This window comes from Leuciscus leuciscus (assembly GCF_965113295.1).
Source record: "Leuciscus leuciscus genome assembly, chromosome: 15".
Classification (NCBI taxonomy): domain Eukaryota; kingdom Metazoa; phylum Chordata; class Actinopteri; order Cypriniformes; family Leuciscidae; genus Leuciscus; species Leuciscus leuciscus.
The window spans coordinates 27,773,260-27,798,226 of NC_138739.1; the positions used below are offsets into that span (position 1 = coordinate 27,773,260).

General features: G+C 37.5%; 2 protein-coding genes across 5 annotated transcripts in view; both read right to left on the bottom strand.

Moving 5' to 3' along the window:
• Positions 1 to 814: 814 nt before the first annotated feature.
• tjp3 (tight junction protein 3) lies at positions 815 to 20,397 on the bottom strand. 3 transcript variants are annotated; one of them, XM_082138815.1, is made up of 31 exons: positions 20,248 to 20,397; positions 14,440 to 14,496; positions 13,231 to 13,355; positions 12,953 to 13,055; positions 12,592 to 12,859; positions 12,406 to 12,509; positions 12,141 to 12,330; positions 11,996 to 12,065; positions 11,822 to 11,916; positions 11,604 to 11,685; positions 10,767 to 10,858; positions 10,538 to 10,622; positions 9,874 to 9,977; positions 9,702 to 9,786; positions 8,886 to 8,962; positions 7,537 to 7,624; positions 7,369 to 7,448; positions 7,168 to 7,240; positions 6,932 to 6,996; positions 6,790 to 6,853; positions 6,035 to 6,191; positions 5,838 to 5,946; positions 5,478 to 5,697; positions 5,161 to 5,360; positions 4,938 to 5,033; positions 4,769 to 4,845; positions 4,449 to 4,659; positions 4,225 to 4,325; positions 3,438 to 3,968; positions 1,452 to 1,498; positions 815 to 1,347 (listed from the first exon to the last, which is right to left on the bottom strand). In XM_082138815.1, exons 2-31 carry the CDS (start codon positions 14,485 to 14,487, stop codon positions 1,200 to 1,202), a joined length of 3,795 nt encoding a protein of 1,264 aa, XP_081994941.1. In that variant the 5' UTR covers positions 14,488 to 14,496; positions 20,248 to 20,397; the 3' UTR covers positions 815 to 1,199. The 3 variants fall into 3 exon arrangements, with proteins under 3 accessions (XP_081994941.1, XP_081994939.1, XP_081994940.1); XM_082138813.1 differs by lacking the exon at positions 20,248 to 20,397 and adding an exon at positions 16,595 to 16,762; XM_082138814.1 differs by lacking the exon at positions 20,248 to 20,397 and adding an exon at positions 14,576 to 15,371.
• A 1,143-nt stretch (positions 20,398 to 21,540) lies between these two features.
• Positions 21,541 to 24,967, bottom strand: part of sbno2b (strawberry notch homolog 2b) — a 45,251-nt gene continuing 41,824 nt past the window's right edge. For both annotated transcript variants that reach the window (XM_082138807.1, XM_082138808.1), the window contains one exon: positions 21,541 to 24,908. In XM_082138807.1, coding sequence (XP_081994933.1) covers positions 24,109 to 24,908 — 800 coding nt within the window. In that variant the 3' untranslated portion in view covers positions 21,541 to 24,108. The remainder of the gene's footprint in view (positions 24,909 to 24,967) is intronic.

A 24,967-nucleotide genomic window follows, 5' to 3' on the forward strand; every position in this document is an offset into this window, starting at 1 on the left:
TATATAGTTTATACTCTTTATTATATACAGAAATGGACCGGGGTGAACACATTTAGATGGTTTGTGAACCCCGTTTTGTTTTCAGACAGTTTAATACAGTATAACCTTCAAAAAAGGCCAGTACAAACGTTACTGTCACTCGTCAACGGCAGCTGTCACAAGTGCTTGACTACAAGAACTGTCTCTAGATCATCCCATTTAACAATGCTCAGTCCAACCTTTGCGGCCTTCGAAGGATGCAGACTTTGAATTGGGACACAGCCATAGTGAGAGTAGTTGTTGATTTTGCACTGCATTGTGAGATAAAAAAAGGAAACATTCCAGTGCACTGGAAGGATTTTGTGATTGAGACAGCGCTTAAATCGTGTGGAGCTAAAACTAGGGAGCTGATTGAGACGCCTTAGGAGGGAACTCATGATTTAGCCTTCTAGTTTGTCTACAAAATTGACTGAACAAATCTATTATAACTCTATAAATATAATTTGTAGGTTGATTTCACCCAAATCTGTATCACTGTGGCACTTTCAAAATATTGCAAAACTGTAACCACTTTTGAGCATCCCGACCAACCTAGAAAAGCAACATGATCTCAAACAATGTTGTGTGTGTTTGGGTAAGGGTTATCGATTTGTTTGCTCAGTGGGAGTTCGGGGAATGTTCAAAGAACCTACTTTAAAAAAAAGTTTGTATTGTTGCAATTCCATTTGATTCAGCTAGAGGAAATGTAGCACTTCACCTTTTAAGCAGGTTGAGTAAGATGAACGGCAGAAAATTGTTAGATCAATTTCAGTACAATCTCCAACACTATTCATCATTTGGGCTTAAATGGTTTGTTCCATTTATTACAAAAAAAACATTAATAATATAATACATAGCGAGTTACTGAAAAGGGTAAAACATACCCAAATGGTCTTTATTACAACTGGTAATATTTCTTTTGGAAATAATCCTGAGGAAGACCTCAGCATATCCGTTACAACAACAAAACCCAGAAAAAGGAAGCAATTCTGGAAACAAATCTTTAAAATAAATCCAAGACTAGTTATCTATAACAAGTCCATAAGAACACTTGATAAAAAACACACACACACACACACACACAAAAGTTATTTCCTGTTTGGTTGTGTAAATGTACAGGTCCAGAATAAGACATGAGTGGTCCATGTGCCTGTTTGTGATGTTAGTACAATCCGTGTACATTACAGCTCTGTGGCAGGTCCCCATTCAATGTCATCAGTTTCATCATCAATACCAAAATCATCATCATCTCTGGCGTTTTCATCGCTGTCACTGTCACTTCCTCGGATTTGTGTTCTCCGGATTTGCATGGCTTCGTGATGTGCCAATCTAAAAGAAAAGATTTATTAAATGCATTTTAAAATGAAAAATAAATTGATACAGAACTTTTTCTTCATCAAGCACAAGTTGACAGATCAAATAGAAATACTTACACTACAAATGAAGGGGAAGGTTTCCTTTCTGGTTCTGCCATACGGGCCTAAAACAACAACACACAAAATGATGAATAGCTCCATAGAGTATTTTGAGATGCCTAATATTAAACATAATCAAATACCTCAACATGACTTAAGGTAGGACATGTTCCTGTATCACCATCTTTTTAAGTCCTACAGTAAGATTTAGGGTAGGCTATGGTAAGGGTAAAGGATTTGTCTTTTGTTGGTTCTACTAAGGATGTAGATCCAGAAACATAAACAACTTGATTCAATCATGCTGTACCACTCAAACCGGAATTACCAATCAACCACATTTTAGGGTCAGGATTACCTCTGGGATTAGGTGAATGTGATTTCACCAAGTGCAACATGTTCCTGAATCAACATCTTTGTTGATCCTTGAACAACATTCCAACCAACCAATCAGATTTGGTAACTTTAAAAGTTTACAGTTTATGTCAAGTTTAGGCTTACAACCAGGGTTACGCCGCCTTCACACTGGCAGTTGAAATCAGCTCCGTAATACGCAATACGCCCCCAGCGGACGTCGTACTACACCGTTGAAAAGCTTCGGAAGCGAGTAGAACAAAAATGGCGGAGAGATTAACGGTTGATTTTGTCAGTGTCAGAATGTACAATTCTGTATGATCTCTCTGATGAGGGTTATAGAGACATTAATCGGAAGGCTGCTGCCGCTGCGTGGAGGAAAGTTCCCCAGGACGTTGACATGTCAGGTCGGCTAAATGTGATATAGTGGTATATAGGGCTTTTAATTGTATTAACTGCTCTAATAACATTAGAAAATCATGAAAATAAAAAAATGACATGACAACTTATCGTTATAAAATCATTATTAAAAGTTAAGAATTCAGGTTTGTTTATCAGTTCCATAGCAACGCTAACTTCCGCTGGAATTGTCGGATAGGAACCGTCCGTAGCCTTTCGCAAGAGTTCAATTTTTTGAACGCATCCGGATGACCAACGGACACGATTTTTTTCGCACCGCACTCGTTCGGACCCGCTTCGGACCCATTCGCATGCGGTCTGCAAATCTCCATAGGAAATGAATGACTTCCGGTCGTTTCGTAGCTGTATCGGAGCTGATTTCAACTGCCAGTGTGAAGGCGGCGTTAGGCTTTCTACATCAGTGTTTTTCACCTATTATTTTCATCTGATTTTAGGGATAAGTAATGGGTAGAGTTAGGTTTATAGGTAGGGATAGGGCCGGGCTAAATATTCAGAGAGGAATGCTGTTCCAGGAACATGTCTTACTTGGCAAAATCCAATGATGTGCTACTCAAATTTTATTTAAGGTGGATTCATCAAAAAATCTGATTTTATGGTCAGAGTTACCCCTGGGATCAGTGGGATGAAGAACATTATCAAAAAAAAATTTCTCTCTGCTTTTATAAGTAGGTTTTGGTTAGAGTAAGTTTGGCCATTATTGGTCCTGCTAAGGATGTAGATCCAATAAAATATCATACTTGACTAAATCATGCCATGCTACTCAAACTGTGATATTAGTGGATCAGATAGGGTCAGATTTTAGGCTCAAGGACTTGATGCGGTACTCTAACTTTACTTAAGGTGGATACATCAACTAATCAAGTTTTACAGTCAGTTACCTCTGGGATCAGTGGTGTGAAGAACATTATCAACTTATTTCACTCTGTTTTTAAAAGGTAGGTTATGGTTAGGGTAAGTTACCTACTAAGGATGAAGATGTCCTATTTGACTAAAGTATGTTGTGCTACTCAAACTGTAATTCAGTGGATCAATCAACCAATTAGATTTTAAGTTCAAGGTTTGGGTTACCTCTAGAATCAGTGGCATGAAGAACATTAGAAACCTATTATTTCCCTCTGCATTTAGAGGTACTGTATGGTTAGGTGAAGATTGGTCCTATTAAAGAACATGTCCTAATTGAATAAATCATGTTGTCAATTGGTCAGTGACATGGTTATTAGATATATATGGTACCTGTTGTAGTTTCTCCTCTATGACTGAAAGTGGAGGGGTCTGTGATTGGAGTTCTTTGGGATCTGGTGCCCTGAAGTTGGGCGGCACATCAGAAGGTGCCGGTGGTGCGGCCATGTCACCGGTGCTGAAGTCTGAATCCGTGAAGCTGCGCTGCGAGGGGACATCGTCTTCTTGTTGGTGAAAGCCAGTGACACCGCGTGGAGAACGAGGTTCTGGAACGTGGAGGATAGGAGGTACTTCACCGGGAGGTAGAGTGTACTCGGATTCTTCCTCCAGGTATGGCTCTAGGTGGTAGGAAGGTTCAGGACTAGTATTCTGCCCAGTGGCGGGCTCCGAGGAGCGGGCAAGTGCACTGCTGCGGTGTCTGGCGATGCCTTGTGTTTGCTCTTCCAGGTCCTCATTGTCAGTGTAGGCTTCGCCATCTGTGAAGGGCTCACCGTCAGTGTCCTCGTAGTCACTGGCACCACTAAGGTAGTCAGAGTTGTTTGCACGGTTCAATGCATCAAGCTCCTCGTCGGCGCCTCCCTCCAACTAGACACAGACCAAGTTCTCATTAACCAATTAAAGTATGACATGTAGGTTCTCCACCAATCCTAAATTCACGTCTTGTCAGAATTATCGCAGAGATTTCTTTCATAGCTGTTGGTTTTTTGCATGATGTGCCCATGGTCAAGTTGGAGCTTTCATAAAGTTTTGAGTTTCCAAAGAGTTCAGCAAAGACAAAACTCGTAATTACGTTAATTCGACAAGACGTGAGCGTATCATTATAAAACTCTAGGGCTCTTACCGCTACTTCTGAAACCCAGACGGGTTTAGACTGCTGCTGCCGAATCTTGTCTTTCAAAATGTCATACCACATATTTGTATTAGGCTCAAGATCAATGCGTGCTGTTAAGGAGACAGAAAAACCAGAGATTGCCTTTCAGAGCACATGAAAAGCTTCTGAAAGCGTTTTCAGAAATGATTTAAGCAGAGAATATACACTTTGAAGACAGGCTTTGAAGGGTTTACCAGAAAATAGATGGCTATAGTGTTTCCTTAGCTTTAAGGCCTGAGCGTAGAGACGACGAGAGCTCTTGTTGGAGCCTGGCATGTATTTTTGCCTCATGGCCTTCACGTCCTTCCGATTATGAGGATCCAAGAAGAGCACCATGGGATGGTACTGGATGTAATTCAATCTTTCTACTGCAGTTGGTGTAATATCTAGCAGGGGATGCTTGTCCTGCAAGTGAAAACAAGATACTTTGTTGGCTGAAAACTAGTTGGTGTTTGGTTGAGGTCATATTGGCTTATACTGACAGCATTAATTATATATCATAAGAAAAGGTTACCAGCTCTGCTATCCGCCTAACTGTGTCCAGTTTTATGACACTGGATGAACTTTCACTTCCACTCCTGGCAACCATTTCTACAAGCCAATAAAATGGAATATTCAATATTTGACAGTGAAGAAATTTCAACTGAAAAATTCTCTCAAAACCTGAATCCAATTTTTCATACCTGCAACTTCAAATTCATCAGGCAACTCTCGGGCCAGCTTCTCATTTGCGATGTCGTTCAGAGGACCCAAAATGACAATTGGCCGTTTGAAATTGGCTGCATATGAGCAAACAAACGCATGTTACAACCATAAACTCCATTAGGAATAGTCCACTATCGCTGTTAAGGTACATGACATTAAAAATGTCACAGTTGAATAAAAAAAACTAAACAAAATACTAACCCTCTCTCAGCAGGACCTTCTCATATGCTGGAAATTTGCCCTGAATCGTTAACTGTAGGAGGTCATCGCGGGTTCTTCTGGTATTCTTTTTGGCCCCTCTTAAGCCCCGTAGCTTCCAGAATTCGGCTCTGGGGCCGGAGGCTTGGCGCTCGGCCGCACTTATTCTCTGTGCCTGCTCTAAATTGGCCAGAGTTTCAGCCCTAAAATAGAGAGAGTCAGTACATGTAGGAACTATAATGTAACATACTTAACTTAACAAGCAAACAAACTAACCATATCTATGGATTGAAGACTTTAAAAGTAGCAATTTAACAAACCTGGTCTGGTTAGGAATGGTGCCTTTGTCCAGTTCGTGTAGATCATTGCCCATGCGCACAGCTAGCCAGTTTCCCAGCTTCCCGTGATACATAGTGTCCACCACTCTGAACACCTCACCTCTGGTAAAGCTCAAGCCGAGACTGCTCTCAGCCACATGGTCAAAGTGTGTACGGATGTAGAAAGAGTCACCGAGGCTGGACTTCAAGATCTTCTTGTAGACTAAGAGGGCAAGAGCAGAAATTAATTTGGAAATGGCATTCGTAATCCATTTTACTTCCCTAATTTGACTTTTTTGTTTGGAATACTGCAAAGGATTGGTCACAGGTGACATCCTAAGGTCTGGACATGAAGGCACTCACTGTCCATTTTGTTCTGAGTCCGAATATCGATTCGTTCCCCAGTGTGGATGTTCATGAGGTACATAGCTGCCTCCTCTCTGGTATAGTGGTTAAAGTCTACACCGTTTACCTACCAAAATACCAAAAAAAGACTCTTAAAGAATGGAGAATCTAGCTGAAAGGTTTGATCATGTGTATACATGGTTCTTTGGTCCTACCTCCAGTATCTGATCACCCTCGGTCATGCCTTGCCTCTGGGCTGGACTGTTGGGCTGGACACCACCAACAAAGATGCCAACATCATTTCCTCCCACCAGCCTCAACCCAACGTTGCCCTCCTTCACAAAGCTGATGTGGTTCTGGTCCGAGCTGTACCTGATATAAAAAAATGATATGTTTTTAATTGATGCTTATTTAAATTAATTATACATATTAAAAACAAAATATAATAAATGTAAATATTTTACATAATAAAAACAAATTTTAAATAATAATTTTTTATAATTTAAATCATTCATGCTTATTCAAATTATATTTAACTATAAATATTGATATTATTAAAATAATAAAAGGAATGTAAATATGAATGTACATCACGTTTATTATTTTTTGAATGTCTTTAAATTAATTATAAATATAAAACGGTTAAATATTTTAAATTAAAGTATCTCTATACACCATGGTAATATTTGTTGTAATTTTAAATTTATGCTTATTTTAAATGAATTATAAATAAAAAAAGAATGTCATAAAATATATATATATATATATATATATAATCAATTAAATATAAAGTATTTATACATCATTGTAGAAATTGTTGTTTTGTCTTTCTGCTTTAACATTGTTGTGAAGAAAATGTGAAAATGTAAAAAATACATATTTTTCCCCAATTTAATTTTGGGGTGAAATATGACACACATGTGAACCTGAAACCATATATATCTGCATACAGAGAAACTACATTTCTCACCCCAGGTTTGGTGTTGGCACTGCATCTGGTGGAAGTGAATAAAGTGGCTCCTCGACAGGTTTCGCTGAGATAAAACAGTTACAATTAAGTACCCGACAGTCACAATGCATTATGGGTGTGCTTTTGGACTAATGGTACTCACATTTCAACGTGGTGTGGTTGGGAATGGATATGTTGGAGCGGAGAGTTCCATTAGCATGTGGGAAACTGAAAGAAAGAGTCGATATTCAAATTCACACAATAAGCGACTATGACCGCATCCAATGTCTTGAGGAATTGTTTGGTTGCAACCAAAGTGTTTGCTGACCTTCACTATGACATAATCTGCTATCTTAAGTGTGGATTAGATAAATATAGATCATAGGAGGCGTTCTGAACCTGTGATCGCTGTTGTGGCTGGGACTGTCAGATCTCCTGAGAGGTGACGGGGCCCTTTCTGATTCAGAGGAATCTGGCGAATCAACCAAAACAACATTACAAAGGCCAAAGAAAGATGTACATTCATTCATATGGCAATATGAATGGCATCTCTCTCTAACGACCACTCAGACACTCATGTAATAAGTGTATTATACATACATTCGGGTGGTGGTCTGGCAGGAGCGGATCTGAGTGGGGTATCTTGTCGGTTGTTGATGATTGGCACTTGCATTTCAGCTCTGAGACGAAACAATAATGAAAATAGTGGTCACCTTTATATGCAAAATAATAATCCAAAACAAATAAAACAGCATTAGTATATCTTACCCTTGTCTGATTCTCGAGTTTTTACTGACTGGAGACTGTGATCTCGGAGGAGTGTTGTAACTTGCATCCGACTCGGATTCTGAAGGAGCTGATTAAATATGCAAATTAGAGACCATTATGGGTTGCTAATAACTCAAAGGCAGTGAATTTAAAATGCAAAGAGTGTAATTTAAAAGTGTAATAGCTAAATGACATATTACTTCATAAAAATATTACTTCACAAAAATACTTCATATGACTTCTATGAAAAATTAATGTGTAAATAGTTTGTAATGTGTATGAAAAATGATAGAATTCACAGTAATTTAATTCACTGATATTTAAATATGTATACATTAATGTTAAAAATATCTTTCATACTTACAAAAATGTCAAATTATTTTCATGCCATCAATATTTATTATTTATATTTTATGAAATATTTGCGTAACAATCATGTACACATGGATATTTAAATATTTAAACTTAACATTTAGGTACAAAAAAAAAAAGACAGAAAAAACTATTTTACATGCCATCAATATATAATATTGATATATTTCAGAAAAATAATGTGCAAATATGAATATGTAATTACAGAATTTACAGTAATTTTCACATTAATATTTAGAAAATAATGTGTAATAAATTACACTTTAAATATTTAATTTAAATAATTTATTAAATATATAAAAAAAAATTCGGTTAAGATTGAGGTATGAAGAAAAATTATTTTCATGCCATCAATATTTATTATTTATATATCATGTAAAATGTGCATGAACAATAACAAAATGTACAGTTATTAACATAGTTAATAACAATCATTTACACATGGATATTTACATATTTAATATTTAATATATACACATTAATATCTAAAAATATTTTTCATACTTAAGATTGAGGGACAAGGTAAAAGAAACTGACAGAATTTTTTTTTTCATGTCATCAATATATAATATTTATATATTACGGAAAATTCATTTATAAATATTAATATGCAATTACAAAATTTACAGTAATTTACACATTCATATTTGGAAAATAATGTGTAACAGTGTACACTTCAAATGTTTAATTGAAATTAAGAATTCATATTTAAAAATATTTTCGAAGTTAAAATATTTATGCCATCAATATTTATTATTTATATATTATGGAAAATGTATGTGTAAATGATGTGTAATTACAGAACTTACAGCAATGCACACTTTACTATTGCTATTACTATAGAAAATAATGTTTAATATTTCATTTAAATGACATTCATATTTTAAAATATTTTTCTAAGTATTAAGAAAAAATATTGTCATTGCATAATTTTTTTACATTTAACCTTGACTATTCCCTTCACGATTTGCTCGTACCTCTCTGTACAGGCGTTGAGGGTTTCGCCCATTTTGGGGGTTCCATTACAGGGACTGCCGTGACCGCTGGGGTCGCCCTGCAAGAGAAAGAGGGCAGATGGGAGGGTGAGAGAGGATGGGAAAAAGGAGGATGAGGGGATATTAAATGATGCTTGTCCATGAGGAGAGTGGGAACTAATGTGAAATCATTGAGGGAGATATTCACCTCAGGGTTTCTGGGGGTTTCTCTCTCACTGAAAGGGGTGGACTATCCATAACTGATTATAGGGTCAATTATAAGTCCCAAAAATCTATAATTCATATGGACAAGCAGAAAGTACTAAACTAAACGTATCAAAAAGATCATTAGATCCATATCTATGATACCTCCATCTCCATTACACCACTGGTTGTTGAGAATGAAATAACAATTAAAATCTTACATAATGTGTGTATAAATGCTGTTTATTGTATTATGTGGATAATTTGATTGTATACTTATGAATTCAGATGTTGGATACAAGATGCTATCTAGGTCTTAGGAGCAATATTTCCTTTTCAAGAGCCACAAATCAACATAGTACAGGAGAAAACTCAGGTTGATTCGGTCTTTTATTTTAAAAGAACACATATCACATTTTCAGATATCACAATGAAAGAAAAATACATGAATGCATACAAGCAACATAATGCAACACAAAAAAATAACAAAGCAAATAAATGAAAAACAACAGAATCAACTTTTATCTCATCGTGTACAGGCAGATGACTGGCCCTACTGAAAGAGTCCGGTGCGAGTTGCGTTAAAAGTGGCAGTGAGGCGTCCCTCATGTGTACCTGTATCTATTGCGGGACTCCTGGCTGGCTGGAGTCCCCTGTCTGCGAGGTCCGGTACTATCGTCCGATTCGGACTCTGATGCAGCTGTGTGGGAAAGACATGCTCTTGAATGAGTCTATTAAAATGGCATACAGAACTGAAAATTAAGTGCCGTAGGGGGTGAAAAATCACCTCTGGGTGGAGGCCTGTAAGGGGAGGCCATGCGGCGGGGGAAATCCTGAGACGTGCTAATAGAGGATGACTTCATTCCTGGAGGAGGGAGATCGGGAAGCACCCTGGGAGAAGAGAAGAGGCAATGGAGATATTTCTAGATACATTATTGAAAACCTATGAAGTGAAAAGAACTTTACGTACTGCACGTTCTCGAACTTTAAGAACATTATTCGGAACATGTTGGGAATAATAATTTACAACCATACTTAAATGGATAGTTCCTCACCCAAAAATGAATATTCTGTCATTACTCAGTCATCCTCAAGCCTAAATTCAATCTGTTCAACATATAAAGTGATCGAGTCTCTATAGAAAATTTGGACTAAACCGCTCAATTCATATAGATTAAATTTTATGATCTCTTTATGAACTTTTAAAGCATCAAAGTGGTAGTTGTGTAGACTCCGTAAGCTCTCAGATTTCATCAAAAAGATCTTCATTTGGGTTCCGAAGATGAACGATAGTCTTTTGGGTTTGGAAAGACATGAGGATGAGTAATTATTGACAGAATTTTCATTTTTGGGTGAACTAAACCTTTAAGACGGTCTTTCAGACAATTCAACGACGAAAATGTGCATTGTATTTGCATTTGGTGTTTGATGCTCATGATGTGGACTCATACTTGTATCTGGAGTTATTTACAGGTCTGGGACTCTCATGTCTGGGGGGCGGAGAGGCGCTCCGGTCTGAATCGGACTCAGAAACAGCTGATAACACAAAACAAACAGTCGTTAAACTATAGAGATTCAATTGTCTACAAGGTTCGTACGCATCATTTACTGAATCATTCAGTGATTTGATTCCAGAGCTGGTTTATAAATAATATGGTAAAATCGCATTTTGAGGCAGACCTCTGCGAGGTCGTGAGGCAGTGGAGGGGTTCCAGTTCTGGGTGACGGGTGAGGCTCGAGGGTTTGGCAGTGTGGAGATCCCAGAGAGAACCCTGAAACAGACAAACATGTGACCCATGCATCTCACCTAAACAAACAGTAGCATGATAAAACACAATTGCAAAACAAAAACCCACCAAAAAAAAAAGAAATACAGAAAAAAAAAAAAAAAACCCACACACACAAAAAACCACAGCAAAACAAAAAACACAAAGAAACTAAAAGCAAAACAAAACAACCCAAACAGAAAAAAAAAAACAATAACAAAATAAAATAAGCAAGAATCCTGAAAAAAAAAACCACACAAAAAATAAATAAATAATGAGATAAAATAAAATAAGTAACATGCAATCCATGCATCCATATAACTAAAAACAATAAAAACCGCAAAACAGACAGAAAAAAAGAAAAAAAAGCCAATAGACAGAGAACAACCAAAGAATAAGAAAAACAAACAAACAAACAAAAAGAGATAAAGTAATTTTATAAGCCATTTATTAGTTCAGTTTCATCACAATTTCTGGAAAAAAACACACAAGGTAGCACTTTATTTTACAGTCCTGTTCCCCATGTACATACTATATAATTATTAAAGTAATTACAATAACTGGTTAATAACCATGTACTAACCCTGAACCTACACCTAAACCTAACCTTAACCCATGTAGTTACCTTATATTACCCAGTGCTTTCTTAGGCAAGCACACTGTAAGTACACGTACTGTAAAATAAAGTGCAACCCAAAACAAATGAAAAACAATACATTACAGAGCTGAATACACATGAAGCCACGTTTACTTGTATCGGTCTCTGTTATCGAGAGTGTCGTGTCTTGACGGTGGAGGCGAGTTGCTGCGGTCCGATTCAGACTCAGAGGGAACTGCACAAGGCCAAAGAATCAGTCAGCTAATTGCATAAACAACTATGGGCAAAGTATGGGTCAAAACCTCTTGGCCATGACAATTTTACTTGCGTTTCATAAATGAGACCCATTGAGTTCTTGGCCTAAGGCTCACCTCTGCGAGGGGACATCAACTGGGCGGGCGGTCTTGTGAGTGTAGAGCGCAAAGGGGGAGATTCGCGTGGTTTAGACACAGGATTGGCACGATTTCTGTGGATCAATGAGCTCTGTTAGTGCAAAGATCATTTAACTAAGAGTCGGAGAATCAGGTCAGAGATGAGGTGTTCACCTGCGAGAACGTCGTTCTCTTGGACGGGATTTTCGATTTGTGGGGTTGTCAGAATCCAGGTCTGAGATTTCTTCAAGCAAAAATGTAAAAGTCAATATCAACACTCCAAAAACCCGAGATCAGCTGTAAAAACATCGACTCTCACCCTCCAGCTCGGAGCTACTGTCTTCCCTCTTCTCGTCCGCGCTGTTTTGAGGACTGTCCTCCACTTCAGGAATGCTGACCAGGAACTGTCTGTCGTCCCTCAACACCAGCATGGTCAGTTTCCCTTTAGACTTCTCCACCAGGTGCTTGGTCTCCAGCAGGGACAGATTTTCCGTCGTCATGCCGTTAATCTATACAAGAAGTTTTAAATAGGTTACACAACATCTAAGTGCGATGAAACGGTTCCTAAAGAACCTGCTCCTCACCTTTAAAACAAGATCTCCTTCCTGAAGGGTGCCCTCTTTGGCAGCCAGACCGGTGGGAGTCATGTGCTTGATGAAAATCTGGCTCCCCAGCTTCATTCCATACTCTGCAGAGAGAAACATTTAGAAATCTTGGCAAGAACCACAAATGATTCCTCAATCCTCAATGCAAAGCAATGGGATTCTGACCATCTGTGGGTTTTCTCTTGATCAGGGTTGTTCTGATGGGTTTGTTCTGCACATCCTGATTGGGCAGCCTCTTGAAGTCGGACATGATGGGGAGGCCATGACCGTTGCGGTCAGGTGTCACGCTTCGAGTTCGTCGGTTACGGCTGGTGTCAGTGCCGCGCTGACCTCTGTTCTGAGGGCCGTCCTCATCTAGTATGTTGGATTGTGAGGCAGAACGAGTCGGTCTGTTGCTCGCAGGGATCTGAATTGTGCGTGGCCTCTTCACGGTCTACAAAATGAACAAAACAAGAATGGTTTTAAACCGAAAAAATGTTACCTAGATATTTGTTCTGGCAATGTTTTTGGGAATGTTCTTACTTACAATGTTTGCCACTTTCCCACATTTCCTCAGATTTTGAATAGTGTAGAGTGAGGTGACATTGTCCATGGAAACACCATTCACCATAGCTATCTGATCTCGGGTACTGTGGACAATGAATCATGTGAGTCTCTATCACAAAAAATCATCTGCCAAATATGTTTTGAGTATGTTGGTTTTTCCATCTTGTACACAGCCTTGACAGGTCTGACAGGATTACACAGGATGTGTGGGAGGAAGTAGTGTGGGTCTGAATGCAGGAGAAGTGGACGTGTACTCACTGAAGACGGCCCATGGCGGGGCCGCTGGGAAGCACATCAGAGACCACCACTGCTGTGTCCCCGTTTAATGGGTTGGGCTTGTCTCGCCCACCTGAGACCGCAAAACCGAAGCCGACCTTGGAATCCTGTGAACGAAAAGAATGAACAAACAAAAGACTGAGTGATCGAGCAAAAAAAGAATGAAAGAACAAACAAAAATGACAGAACAAATAAGTGAAAAAAAGAATGAAAAATTTCAGAACGAGAGAAAATAAGAAATGAACAAAAAATTATAAAAACAAAGAACAAACAAAAAAGAAAGGAACAGCAAAAGAAAGAACGAGAGCAAAAGACAGAAAGAGCAAAAGAAAGAGAGTGAAAGAAAAAAGAAAGAGCGAAAGAGAGAAAAAAGAAGAACAAAAGAGCAAAAGAAAGAAAGAGCGAAGGAAAGAAAGAACAAAAGAGCAAAAGAAAAAGAAAGAAAGAGCGAAAGACAGAAGGACAGAAAGAGCTAAATAAATAATGAAAGACAAAAAAACAACAGAAAAAAGGAGAAATAAATGATTGGAAAACAAATTAAAGAATGAGATCAAAACAGAGACAAAAAAAAGACAAAAAAAAAGAATGAACACAAAAATACCCACAAAACACAAATGAACAAATATGAGAAAGAACAACCAAAAAGAACAAGTGAACAAAAAAAAAATAGCGAAAGAAGAAACAAAAACACAAGAAAGAATGAACAAACGAAAAAAAGAAAAAAAAAGAACAATCCTAAAGAGATAGAAACACAACAAACAAAAATATAAAAAAAAACAAAAAAATTAACCAACAAAAAGAAAAGAAAACAAACAAACAAAAATAAATAACATGAAAGACAAAAGAAAAAGTAATTAAATGAGGCAAAAGAAAAAAGAATGAACAAATAAAAAATGACAAAAAAATAAATAAAAATCTTTCATTAAAGAATAAAGGCAATTTTATTTCTATGGTGAAATGCACCACATGACCCTAAACTTGACATTCCAAAATTTCGGGTGCGTCCCAGTGACAGGTAAAAAAAAAAAAAAAAAAAACTCCAGCTTTCATAATAGCTCACAAAACTTTCAATCCGCCTCGACTTTCAATTGTTTGGGAAACTGTAAACCTGGTGTCACGTTCTCAGACACACCTGTACACAGCGAGATAAGGTGTGGCTAAGGCGAATTAAACCCTCGATCCGCAACTTACTTTCGATAACGTGACCGTGTGCTGCTCCCATATCGTCATCTCCTCCATGTCGGTTTTCTGAAACGATAAAGAAGTGGTTACGTTTATTAGCGCAACGTCAAGCAAACAACAACAAGATGTCAGAACGTTTACAAACCACCAAAGGAAACCGGTTGAGACGAAAAGTGCCAGTTTTTGAGGGCCTCTCTCGGCTGTTGTTTGTCAGCTCTGGCTCTAGCTGAACATGCTCGCACCTGTTGAATTCCTGCCATACAGGTACAAGGGGGCGGAGCCAGCGCGTGACAACACTGATACCCGACACTTCCTCACCAACGGCTCACCAATAAACAGTCCGACAACACGCGTCTCTCAGCAGACAGTCACATTCGTTGAGTGAAACCGAACATTGACTAGTCAAGCCATTATCAGTACAAGGGTTTTAAAGGGGCATACCCGATTCCAAAGTTCATAATTAGCACGGTTGATGGAAGTTAATATCTTTATTGTAAATAAATAAATAAGGGCTTAATCACTCGCATTGAATTATTTGAACTTGTTCACATTTGATTTGAAGCCAAACGTGTCGCCTAACAAAGACCTGCTGCAACCATCATCATGACATACTTTGAGAGCAGTTTCTATTGGACTAGAGAATTCCTGGAATGCTTCCCATGTTTTTATTGGCTGCAAAGGTCAGAGAGAGTCTGTGTTCGCAAAAGCTGATCGACCTTAGCAAAACGGAACAAATATATCACGGTTTCCACAAAATAGCTTAGTAATACTTTTGAAATTGCGTAGATTTCTGATATGAAACATAATGAAACTATGACTGCTGTTGATAACAACAATGATGGTTAAAAAGGAAGTTGCTCATATTGATGAAACCAGGGATGCAAATATCAGCACTACCCTTTTCCAGGGAACTCCCTTCATGGAATATGACTCTTACTTATTCTAACATACTGCTGACTATGCCGTAGTGTAGTTTATGATTATGAATTCATCACTGCTGACTGCTCACCACCTCTAAAGCCCTACAGACACAAAGTGGACGGGTGACGGCTTTAGAGGTGGTGAGCAGTGATGAATTCATAATCATGCTTTTTCGTCATTTTGGAGCTCGACAGCCCCCAGATCCCTTCACTTTATACTGAAAAGAGCAGCCAGGACATTCCTCAAAATATCTCCTTTTGTGTTCCACGAAAAAAAAAAAAAGAGTCATTTGTGTGTGATTTATTGTGGGTTAGTTAATTTCCAAAAAATGAAAATTATCCCATAATTTACTCAGCCTCATCCTGGCTCTTCCAAGCTTTATAATGGGAGTGAACGGCAGACTATGTAATACTTACCTGTATTGAAATCGACGTTACCGGAGGCCAGTGATTATTACAGTTTATAAAGTTGTAATTATGGATATTTTTATTACAAAAATCCCTCAGAAGGCCTTTATTAACCCCCTGGAGCTGTATGGATTACTTTTATAATGGATGGATGCGCTTTTTTGGGCTTCAAAAAAACAAGGTGCCATTCACTTCCATTATAAAGCTTGGAAGAGCCATGATATTTTTATTATAACTCCGATTGTGTTTGGCTGAAAGAAGAAAGTCATACGTACACTGTAAAAAAAAAAATACAAATTTAAAATTTAAGTACAATTAACTTAGATGTGGAAGTAATTTCCACTTAAATTACATTAAACTGACTTGTTAAAAAAAAAGAAGTAGGAAATTGAGTAACTTATTTCGATAAGTTAAAGCAATGTTAAAACATATGTTGTACATAATAATAACTTATTGATCACATAATGTTTAACAGTGTAGGATGGCTTGAGGGTGAGTAAATGGGATCATTTTCATTTTTGTGCGATTTAGCCCATCCCTTTGGGGTCACAGGTTAAAATCACAACCATGCCCTTGAGCAAAGCACATGACTTCTGCAATTATACAAATAAGTACACCATTTACCAATTTATAGTACAAATATGTATGTAATATAGGCTATTTTACTTCACAGCAACACACTCGAGTCCAACAGGTGCAAGTCAGTATTTACAGTCTCGTCTCTGTTGTCATTACACGGCTCAAATGACACATCACGCTGTTTAGTAAACTTAAGACAGCTCATGTTAAGCACATTCAACAACTAGCATAAACAACTAGATACTTTATGGACTTACCGTCCCTTTAAATCTCACTTCCATTTTCAAGACAGAACTAAACACCTAGAATGGGAACGTAAACCAAGCGGCGTATCCAAAGTATCTGTTTCAACATAATATCTAATTTTTTTAAAGATGTAGGCCTACATGACGAGCAGTTGTCCCTTCAGGAATTAGCCTACTGAATGGTAATGAGGGAGAAAACAAAACAAACTGTGTACATTATAAACCCCCACCTGAGCCCACGGAAAGCCCCACCCACTAGGTCTACAAATCCTTTGGTGCTTTCTGATATTCATTTTTCCACAAGGAATTAAGGAGGAACTGGGATATCTAGCTGGGAAGGTCTCCATTCACTGAGGCGATGCCACCTTATGAAGACTAACGACGGATGGAAGATGTGTTTAACTTTAAATATACAATTCTTTATCCAGGTTTTAAAAATGTCTTTCTCCCTAAAATGCCCTCAATCATTTGGGAGTCTGAGAAAACACAACAGTAGCTTCTTTTTTTTTTTTTCTGAAGCGAGTTCCTGAATGACGTTGATTTGCACGGCACTTTGGTTCCACTGACAATCATTACCTCAGTCTGTTAATGTTTAATGCACACTGGCCCAGAGAATGTTTCTGCATATATTGGCCTATAAGACTAACGATAACTATTAAACTTCAGCATGTGGGTCAGTGACATACATTATAGAATTGCCCATTTCACTATTATAGTATTTATTACTATTGAATCAGCTTTTTTAAATATTTTTTTTATATCAGTTTTCATTTTAGTTTTAGTAATTTTGTCATGTACTACTGTCATTTTATTAGGTTATATTTAGCTTTTATATATTTTAATTTGAGTAATATTAGTTAAATAAAGTAGGCTAAGCTGGAGATGATATTCCCTAACATATTGCTTAAGAGTCCCAAGCTTTAGTGAACCAATTGAAAGTGCCTCCTAAAGAATGTTTAACTTTTTTCCAACTTTAAAAAACGATTTTAATAGTTTTAGTATTAGTTAACAATAACAACACTGTCCACAATAAAGAAAAAACTATACATCCAAATTCTTTGAAATGTACTCTTATATTCATGCTGGTTTCATTATTCATTAAACAATCATTATTTAAATTTAAAATATTGGTAAAAAAAAAAGTTATTTAAAAAAATAAATAAAAATCATATTAATTAATAAATATCATTACATTTTGAGGTCACACCACATGACATTTTACAACCTAAACTAACTTTGCCTTAAAGTAAACATATTAAGATACTTCTTGACCTTGACTTGTCCTCTCTATGACATCATTTCCTGTTTGTTTTTTTTGCATGTTGGTCACACCAGATATTTGTCGATATGCCGCCCCAAAAATATGAACTATTTCATAATACAAAAATATTTAAAAATGTACTTTAATTCAGAAATTATAGACATGCAATATGCATTTAAAGGATTATTTGCGAATGGAATAAATGTATTTTAGAATAAATTATTAGATCCCGACCTAAAAACGAGCACTGACCCAAGTAATCTGCCCTGCAACACTTTTCTTCCGTGTGACATAAAAAGATATTTTGAGAAATATCTAATGGAAGTCAATGGAAACGAAAACTGCTTGGTTCTTCAATGTATCTTCTTTTGTGTTACGCAGAAGAAAGAAAATCACACAGGTCTGGAACACCATGACTGTGAGTAAAACGTTTAAGGTGTACTATCCCTTTAAGTCATTAAAAACATACGATTTACAGGCGAAAAATCCGAGACTTGCATTGAAGGTGGGAGCTGAACCATATCTAGAGGCTACAATATCACAAGGGAAACATCCCAGATCACCCTAGCAACCACATAGCAACGTGCTAAAACCACTCTCACACCTTAGCAACAATAAAAACAAAGTTCAGAGGAATACAGCTGGAATTCCCACATAAAAGAGGTAGACTTCATCTCTGTGGTGACACCAAATATAAATTTAGGAAGTAACAAAATTACTGGAATCCTTTCACACCCTCAGGCCAACACTCTTGACAGGAAATGTAGGAGGAAAGCACAAATGTCAGATGGTGTTGTGTTAAGGTGTGCCCCCTCAAACAGTAACGCCTTCACAAGGAGACCATGGGTTTTTCTGGTGGTCCAGCCCAGTTCTTCACAACTGATTACATTTGTTGTTTTGCTTCATAACAGAGAACATTACGAAACAAAGAACATGTAATTTGTTTCTCCGCATCCAGCTAACATGATACACTCTTAGAACTTTGGCTTACAAGGTTATGAACGAACATTCTGCTAACATTAATAGGACGTTCATTCAAAGTTATCTGGTCTTTAATAACGTTCCCATGGCATTTGCAAAATGACAAATGTACTTAATGTTTTCTCTGATATTTGCATAACCAACAAAAAATTTAAGAAACTTAAAGTTTTGAACATCCAGACTTAACAGGAACATTAGCAAAACATGTACAAAACACATTTTTGTTAGCTGGGCAGTCTGGCTTAAACCTTAAGACATCAACACACCTAATAATTTAGGGGCATAAAAACTCATACAATGAAAAATAAAGGATTGCATTGATTAATGGGCCTACTACAAACCACACAAAAACAGCCAAAAGTGCTTTTCAAAACTAGTGGCCTATCCTTGACTCACAGACTTGAGAATAACATCATTGAAGAGAAATGTGGATATATAGGAACGCGGTTTCTCGAAACCACAGCGAAACTACAAAGCACGTATTGACTCAAATGAGTGACAGAACCAGTTAAGCCAGATGAGGCTGAGTGTGCTGCAGCACTGTTGCAATTGATCTCATGAATCGGTTCTTTCGAACAGAAGAACCTATCAAAGAACCGCTTCATTTCAAACGGTATGGTGTAAACTTATAGCTATTAGACTTAGTTTTCGGCCCATTAATCATATCCTTCGTTCACTTAATAAAAAAATCTTACTCAGGTGAGGTCCCTCACTAGTTCTTAGTTAATTAAGAGTCGGATAAAGACGGACGGTTCTCTGTTCTGTTCAGCCAGCTGTTGACTCGAGAATCGTCATGATTTAGTACGATTTTGCTACGCGTACGAGTCGCTCCGAAAGGTTTTGTGGCTCAATGGGTTAATTCATCAAAAGATCCGAAGATCCGATTCAAAAGAACGATTCGAACGAATCGGACATCACACATTTTCAGGATATAGAGATAAAGGTTCAGAATTGAGGACTATCGCTAATGTTTATGAATAGACTTAATAACAAGTATTAACGGTTCCAATATGAATGAGACAAATACGAGACAAAAGTGCATTCACACAATTCACATTTAGCTGTCAACAAGTTTGAATGTCCTTTTCTAAAAACAAAAATTAGTTTCTAAAGAAAATAGCAACAAATTGTAGAAACATGTTCAAAAGTGTCTGTTAGCAAAAACAATCAGGCAACACATTATACGAAAAGCAAATATTTATTGGAGCAGAACAGAAACACGTAGGCGGCCTAGCCTATGATCTAAACTACAAGTTATTATAAACTCTGAGTCGTGCGTGACACATGTCGCCAATTATTCACCGTTTCGACGTAACTTCCAGTTAATAAGCTTACATTTCAGCAAAAAGTGAAACTCAGACAAACGCAAACAATCGATAAACACAACAAAGCAGAGAAGGAAGAAAACGCTCGACTCACGTACCTTAATGTGTCCCCTTTAAAAACGAACACTAAAACTCTCAGTTAATTCCGTATTGGAGGCCTCACAAGGCCTGGCACCTTCAGTTTTTAAATAAGGTTTCGTTATATTCCCTTGTATCTATACAGCACCTGATCATGTACCTGTAGACAGGGGGAGGGGCTTAATACATGTGGGCTGAGCAGTTTCGTCATTAAGGCTACTACTGCTACTACACCTACACACCTCACACTACAATGGCATGTTGGTCTTATTTTCCATTTCCTCGCAATAATTGTTTGTCGGATGCATACAATAGAGTGCCACAATATAATAAATTGAGTCAAATTCCATGATGACGTTTTATAAGAGCTTCGTTTGTATACCTACTAATACCTGCTTTGCTCGGGATTTTTTATTTAGATTTTTTCTTGCTTATATATGCTTAGGCTATATGCCTATGTCTCTGAGAAAATATTTGTTTTAATTTTTTTTTCTCCTACGCTATAGCGCCCCCGGTGGGGAACGCGCGGTATTTTGAAATGCGTTAACTGCTAGTTATCTTTAAGTAAATTAACTCTCAGGGCTTTACCTTGTGACTAAACACGATTACAAAATAAAGAATAAGGTAAGATTCTTATCTTTTAAAGGCTGAGTATATCTATTATGAAAAATAGCAGGCTACAATGAAATGCATTGTGACCACCGCATTTGCTGGTTTCTTGTCGACTCTTTCCAGAGTCTATGAGGAACTTTTTTCTTATATTTTCTTTGGCAAGTTTCATTTGAAAATACTTTCGTAGGACTGAACTGACCTTGGTCAGTGGTGGCAAGTGTGAGGGTTGCCTATATCATTTTAATTATGACATTCCATACACTTACAAATGGTACAATGTGTAACCTATGGTGTTAACGTGTTATTTTTATTTTTTACATTGGTACTATGGTAAAAACATGATAATGCAATGGTAATACGATGGTATCCTTTAAAATAGGCAACCTAGAATAACCTTAGATCAATTGTTCTTAACCAGTGGACCGGTGACCACTAGGGGGCAACAGTAAACTTTCAAAGGGAAAGTCTTCTAAAACTTTTTTATATTAAAATAAAGTACAATTAAAAAGCTACAACCACTAAAAGTCTAGATATAATTCAACACAAATGTGAAAAAAATAAAATAATAATTTTAATAAAATAAATAAATAAATTTGTTTTTCAACTATCAGCAGAACTAAAATGTTAATACTGGCAAATATTTCAGTTCACAAAAATATAACAATATAACCATTTAAAATAATTAACCAAAAAACACAAACTCAGAACATCTGAACATTTTATTTTTTGCTTTGTTAATAAAGTTTGAACTGTAATATGTTCCTTTCTTTAGGTACACGTAGAAAACAATTTCTTTAAGAAACAGTCAAAAGGCACATTTTGTTTTTACAATATATACAATTAATTATAAATAGGCCTATAGAAAATGACAAAAGCATAACCAATAAGAACACAGGAATAAAATGGTTCAAGATACATACATAGTCAGTAGCATGTTTTTTTTCTTCCATAGCAATAAATTACGTAAATGTCATATTGATATAAAAGCGAAGCCAATAAATCGAGATGTTTACAGCAAACAAACTTGGCAGCACTGGATCACACACACACAAGACAGAAACTCATTTATGCTGTTTTAGTGCAAATCATACACAGAGTCAATCGGATTTCTAATCAGTAACAAAGGGTTAAATTTGACTTTGTCCCGCTTTCATGGCCTCATCGTATAGTGCTTTTGTTGCATAAGATGCTTTATTAGAACGCATAACAGAAACTTAAGTCCCGTGTTCATCTTTCTCATTGGCTGTTTTTGGGGAGGCACTGAGAAAACAGACTATATGTGGATCACTTGTAAGGTTAAAACTATTAGATGCACTAAATATTATGGAACAATTAATCAAATGCTTGAATTTCATTCAATATAATGGGAATTACGCGCTGAATGGGGAACAATTTCACACAAAAAGTTTCAAGTGCAAATGTGGCTGAAAGAATTTCCCTTAATGAAAAGAATAAAATAAGAAATTTGTGCAGAGAATAAGCAGTAAAGGATAAATAAATAATATTTGATCACTGACAGGATTAGACATTAGACATTTGGAAATGTTATATATATATATATATATATATAAAACATCTTTAACTAATTGTTCATGAATTTCATTCTGAGATAGGGAATGGTTTTAACACCGTAGAGCTATGAAGTTAATATTTGGGTTTCAGTTCAATATTGCAATGAAAATATTTAAGAATGTATAATTTGTATAAAGAATGAAGATAAACTGAAATATATTCAACCATCCAGTGCAGCAGTAAAGAACAGAGCAAAACTTTAACAAAACTCAATTTTGCTCATTTTGTTTGCCTGCCAGATTGTCTTCTGTCTGCACAATTACAAATATCATAGTATCATTTAAAACATAAAATAAAAACAATAATATAAAACATGTCCCTTTAAAATTAAATACAAATAATCAAGTAATTCTTATAGGCGTTACAAAGATTTAAAACATACATTTTTTTTTTTTAAATTAACTTATTAAATAAAGGGCTTAAATTCAGCTAGATAAAAGTTGTATTGCCCTTTCTTGACTGTACCCTGGATGCGTTTTACATCGGATCAAACTTTTTGTTTCCACACTGGATCATATATCTTAAGGTCACAGTGAAAAGATTGTACTATTACAGGGATTAAGTGTGACTAAAGCCCTTTTGGGATCAACCAATCAGTCAGCGAATAGATTGTTACCGTTTTGCGTTGCATTGCGAGACGGGCGACAGCAGGACAGACTGTTCTATTTTAGAACAACAGAGAGACAGCTGCACAGGTAAGTGATCTGTAGGTAGTCACGCTCTCCTACTAGCACACTGTTTCAAGGCCTGATAAATAAAGGCAATAAATACATTACAAACATCTGCACAGTGACTTTGTTTACGTCTACATTCCACTGTATGTTCCAAAGGCACATTTCGACAGTAGCCTGTTCTCTTGCTCCTCAGGAAAAGTGTTTTGTCTAACAGAAGTTCATCATGGAAATGTAAAGCTGATGATTGTCCAATGCAAAACAAAGCTTAAGCTCCTTGCCGAAGCAAACTTTGTGGTACGTCTTGCATATGTGAGGTTTGTACTTCAGCTGGGCCCACACGGAATCTTTGGCCACAAAAATGATACAAGAGGGAAAAGAAAAGATACCTGTGGCACCGGTTCCTCACGCCGGAACATTGGCAGAACCCTTTGAAGAACCTCTAGGCACACTCCTAAATGAGGAGTCAAGAATGCTCCATGAGGAACACACAGACCTCTTTATAAAAGAACATCTTTGAGGCATTTAAAATATATATTGAAGATTTTTGAGGACTCAAAAGAACATCTGAGGTTCTCCAGAGGGTTCATCCAGTGATGAACCAAAAGGGTACCTTAAATATCTTTTTATTCCCGCATGAGCAAAATCTTAAGGAACTTAAGCAAAATATCCTGTCCGATGTGGTACGATATAACTTATACAAACCTTAAGTAATTTTATGACTTGAGCTTGAACAATTTTTGGTAAATCAATTCTCTTTGAAGTCCCAGGGTATAAAATTCAGGATGTTGAAACTGGGATGACCACCTCGATAACTATCATGAAGTTCTGGCATGCAGTTTCAAGACAAACTGTGTAGGGATCATCCTTGACTCGAGAACAGAGCAAACACCGAACTTCCCCCCATCTTGTGAAGCAGAATCTCATGCTTGTGGGTCCGAGGCCAGAGGTGGAGCGTGGCGCCGACAGTGGTCAGACTACAGCCCTGAGTGTGTGCGTTTACTGGAGACTACCACAAGCAGCGTCTCACTCGGGTTGTTGGTACTGAATGACGGAGTAGCGTGGTTCTGTTCCACTTTGCAGCATGCTGTTCAAAACTTCCCGTGCGTTTATATTGGCTTCAGAGTTGCAGTGGCTGTTCGGTAACGGGAGCATGTGCTGGTCTGTAGGGGGGAGAGAGACTTGCGACAAAGAGGAAGAAGATGAGGACGGTGTGAGCGGCGTTGGAGTGAATTGGGACATTGAAGAAGAGAAGGAACTTGACAAGACCATGGGTACTGACAAAGGTACATCTGAGGTGGAAGAGGCAGGGTGATTTTGGCTAGGGGTTGTCATAAACGAGTTCAAGGACAGTATCATGTCTAGCAGGTCATTGTCCCGTGCTGTACTGCTTTCCTGTGCGGACTGGCTCTCCTGTTGCTGCTGCTGCTCCTGAATAAATGCTTCAAGGTTAAAGTCCTCCACTGAAGGTTCGGGTGGCCCATTGAGGTTGTCTACGCTCAGTCCAGTTTGAGTGCTAACTTGGGAGGAGGGAGAGGTATTGTGAACTGTCAGGTCCAGGATTTCCTCCAAAGGGTTTTTTAGGGAAGGAAACGGGGTGAAGGAGATGTTAGGGTTCGGTAAGCTGGGAGCTTGCAAAGATGGGGCGAAGAAATTTGACAAGAACTCTTGACGCTGACGCTGCACCATCAGTCTCTGCTGTTCCTCAGCCTGACGCTGCTCTTGCGCTTGCTGCTCCTTCTCTTGGCGTCGCTGCTTCACCTCGGCATCCATCCTCAGCAACTCCTGACGCACCTTTGACACGCAGGTCTCTGGGATTTTTATACCTAGGTGAAAGAAAGAACAATAATTACAAGATGCTGACTTCCCTAGAAAGATTGGAATG

Coding starts and splice junctions, on each gene's coding strand:
- tjp3 (XM_082138813.1), bottom strand. CDS start 16,618: ATGGAAGTGAGATTTAAAGGGACG. Junction 10,623..10,766: donor TGCCTCACGACCTCGCAGAG/GTCTGCCTCAAA, acceptor TTGTGTTATCAG/CTGTTTCTGAGTCCGATTCA. Junction 5,698..5,837: donor GACTCAGAACAAAATGGACA/GTGAGTGCCTTC, acceptor TTGCCCTCTTAG/TCTACAAGAAGATCTTGAAG.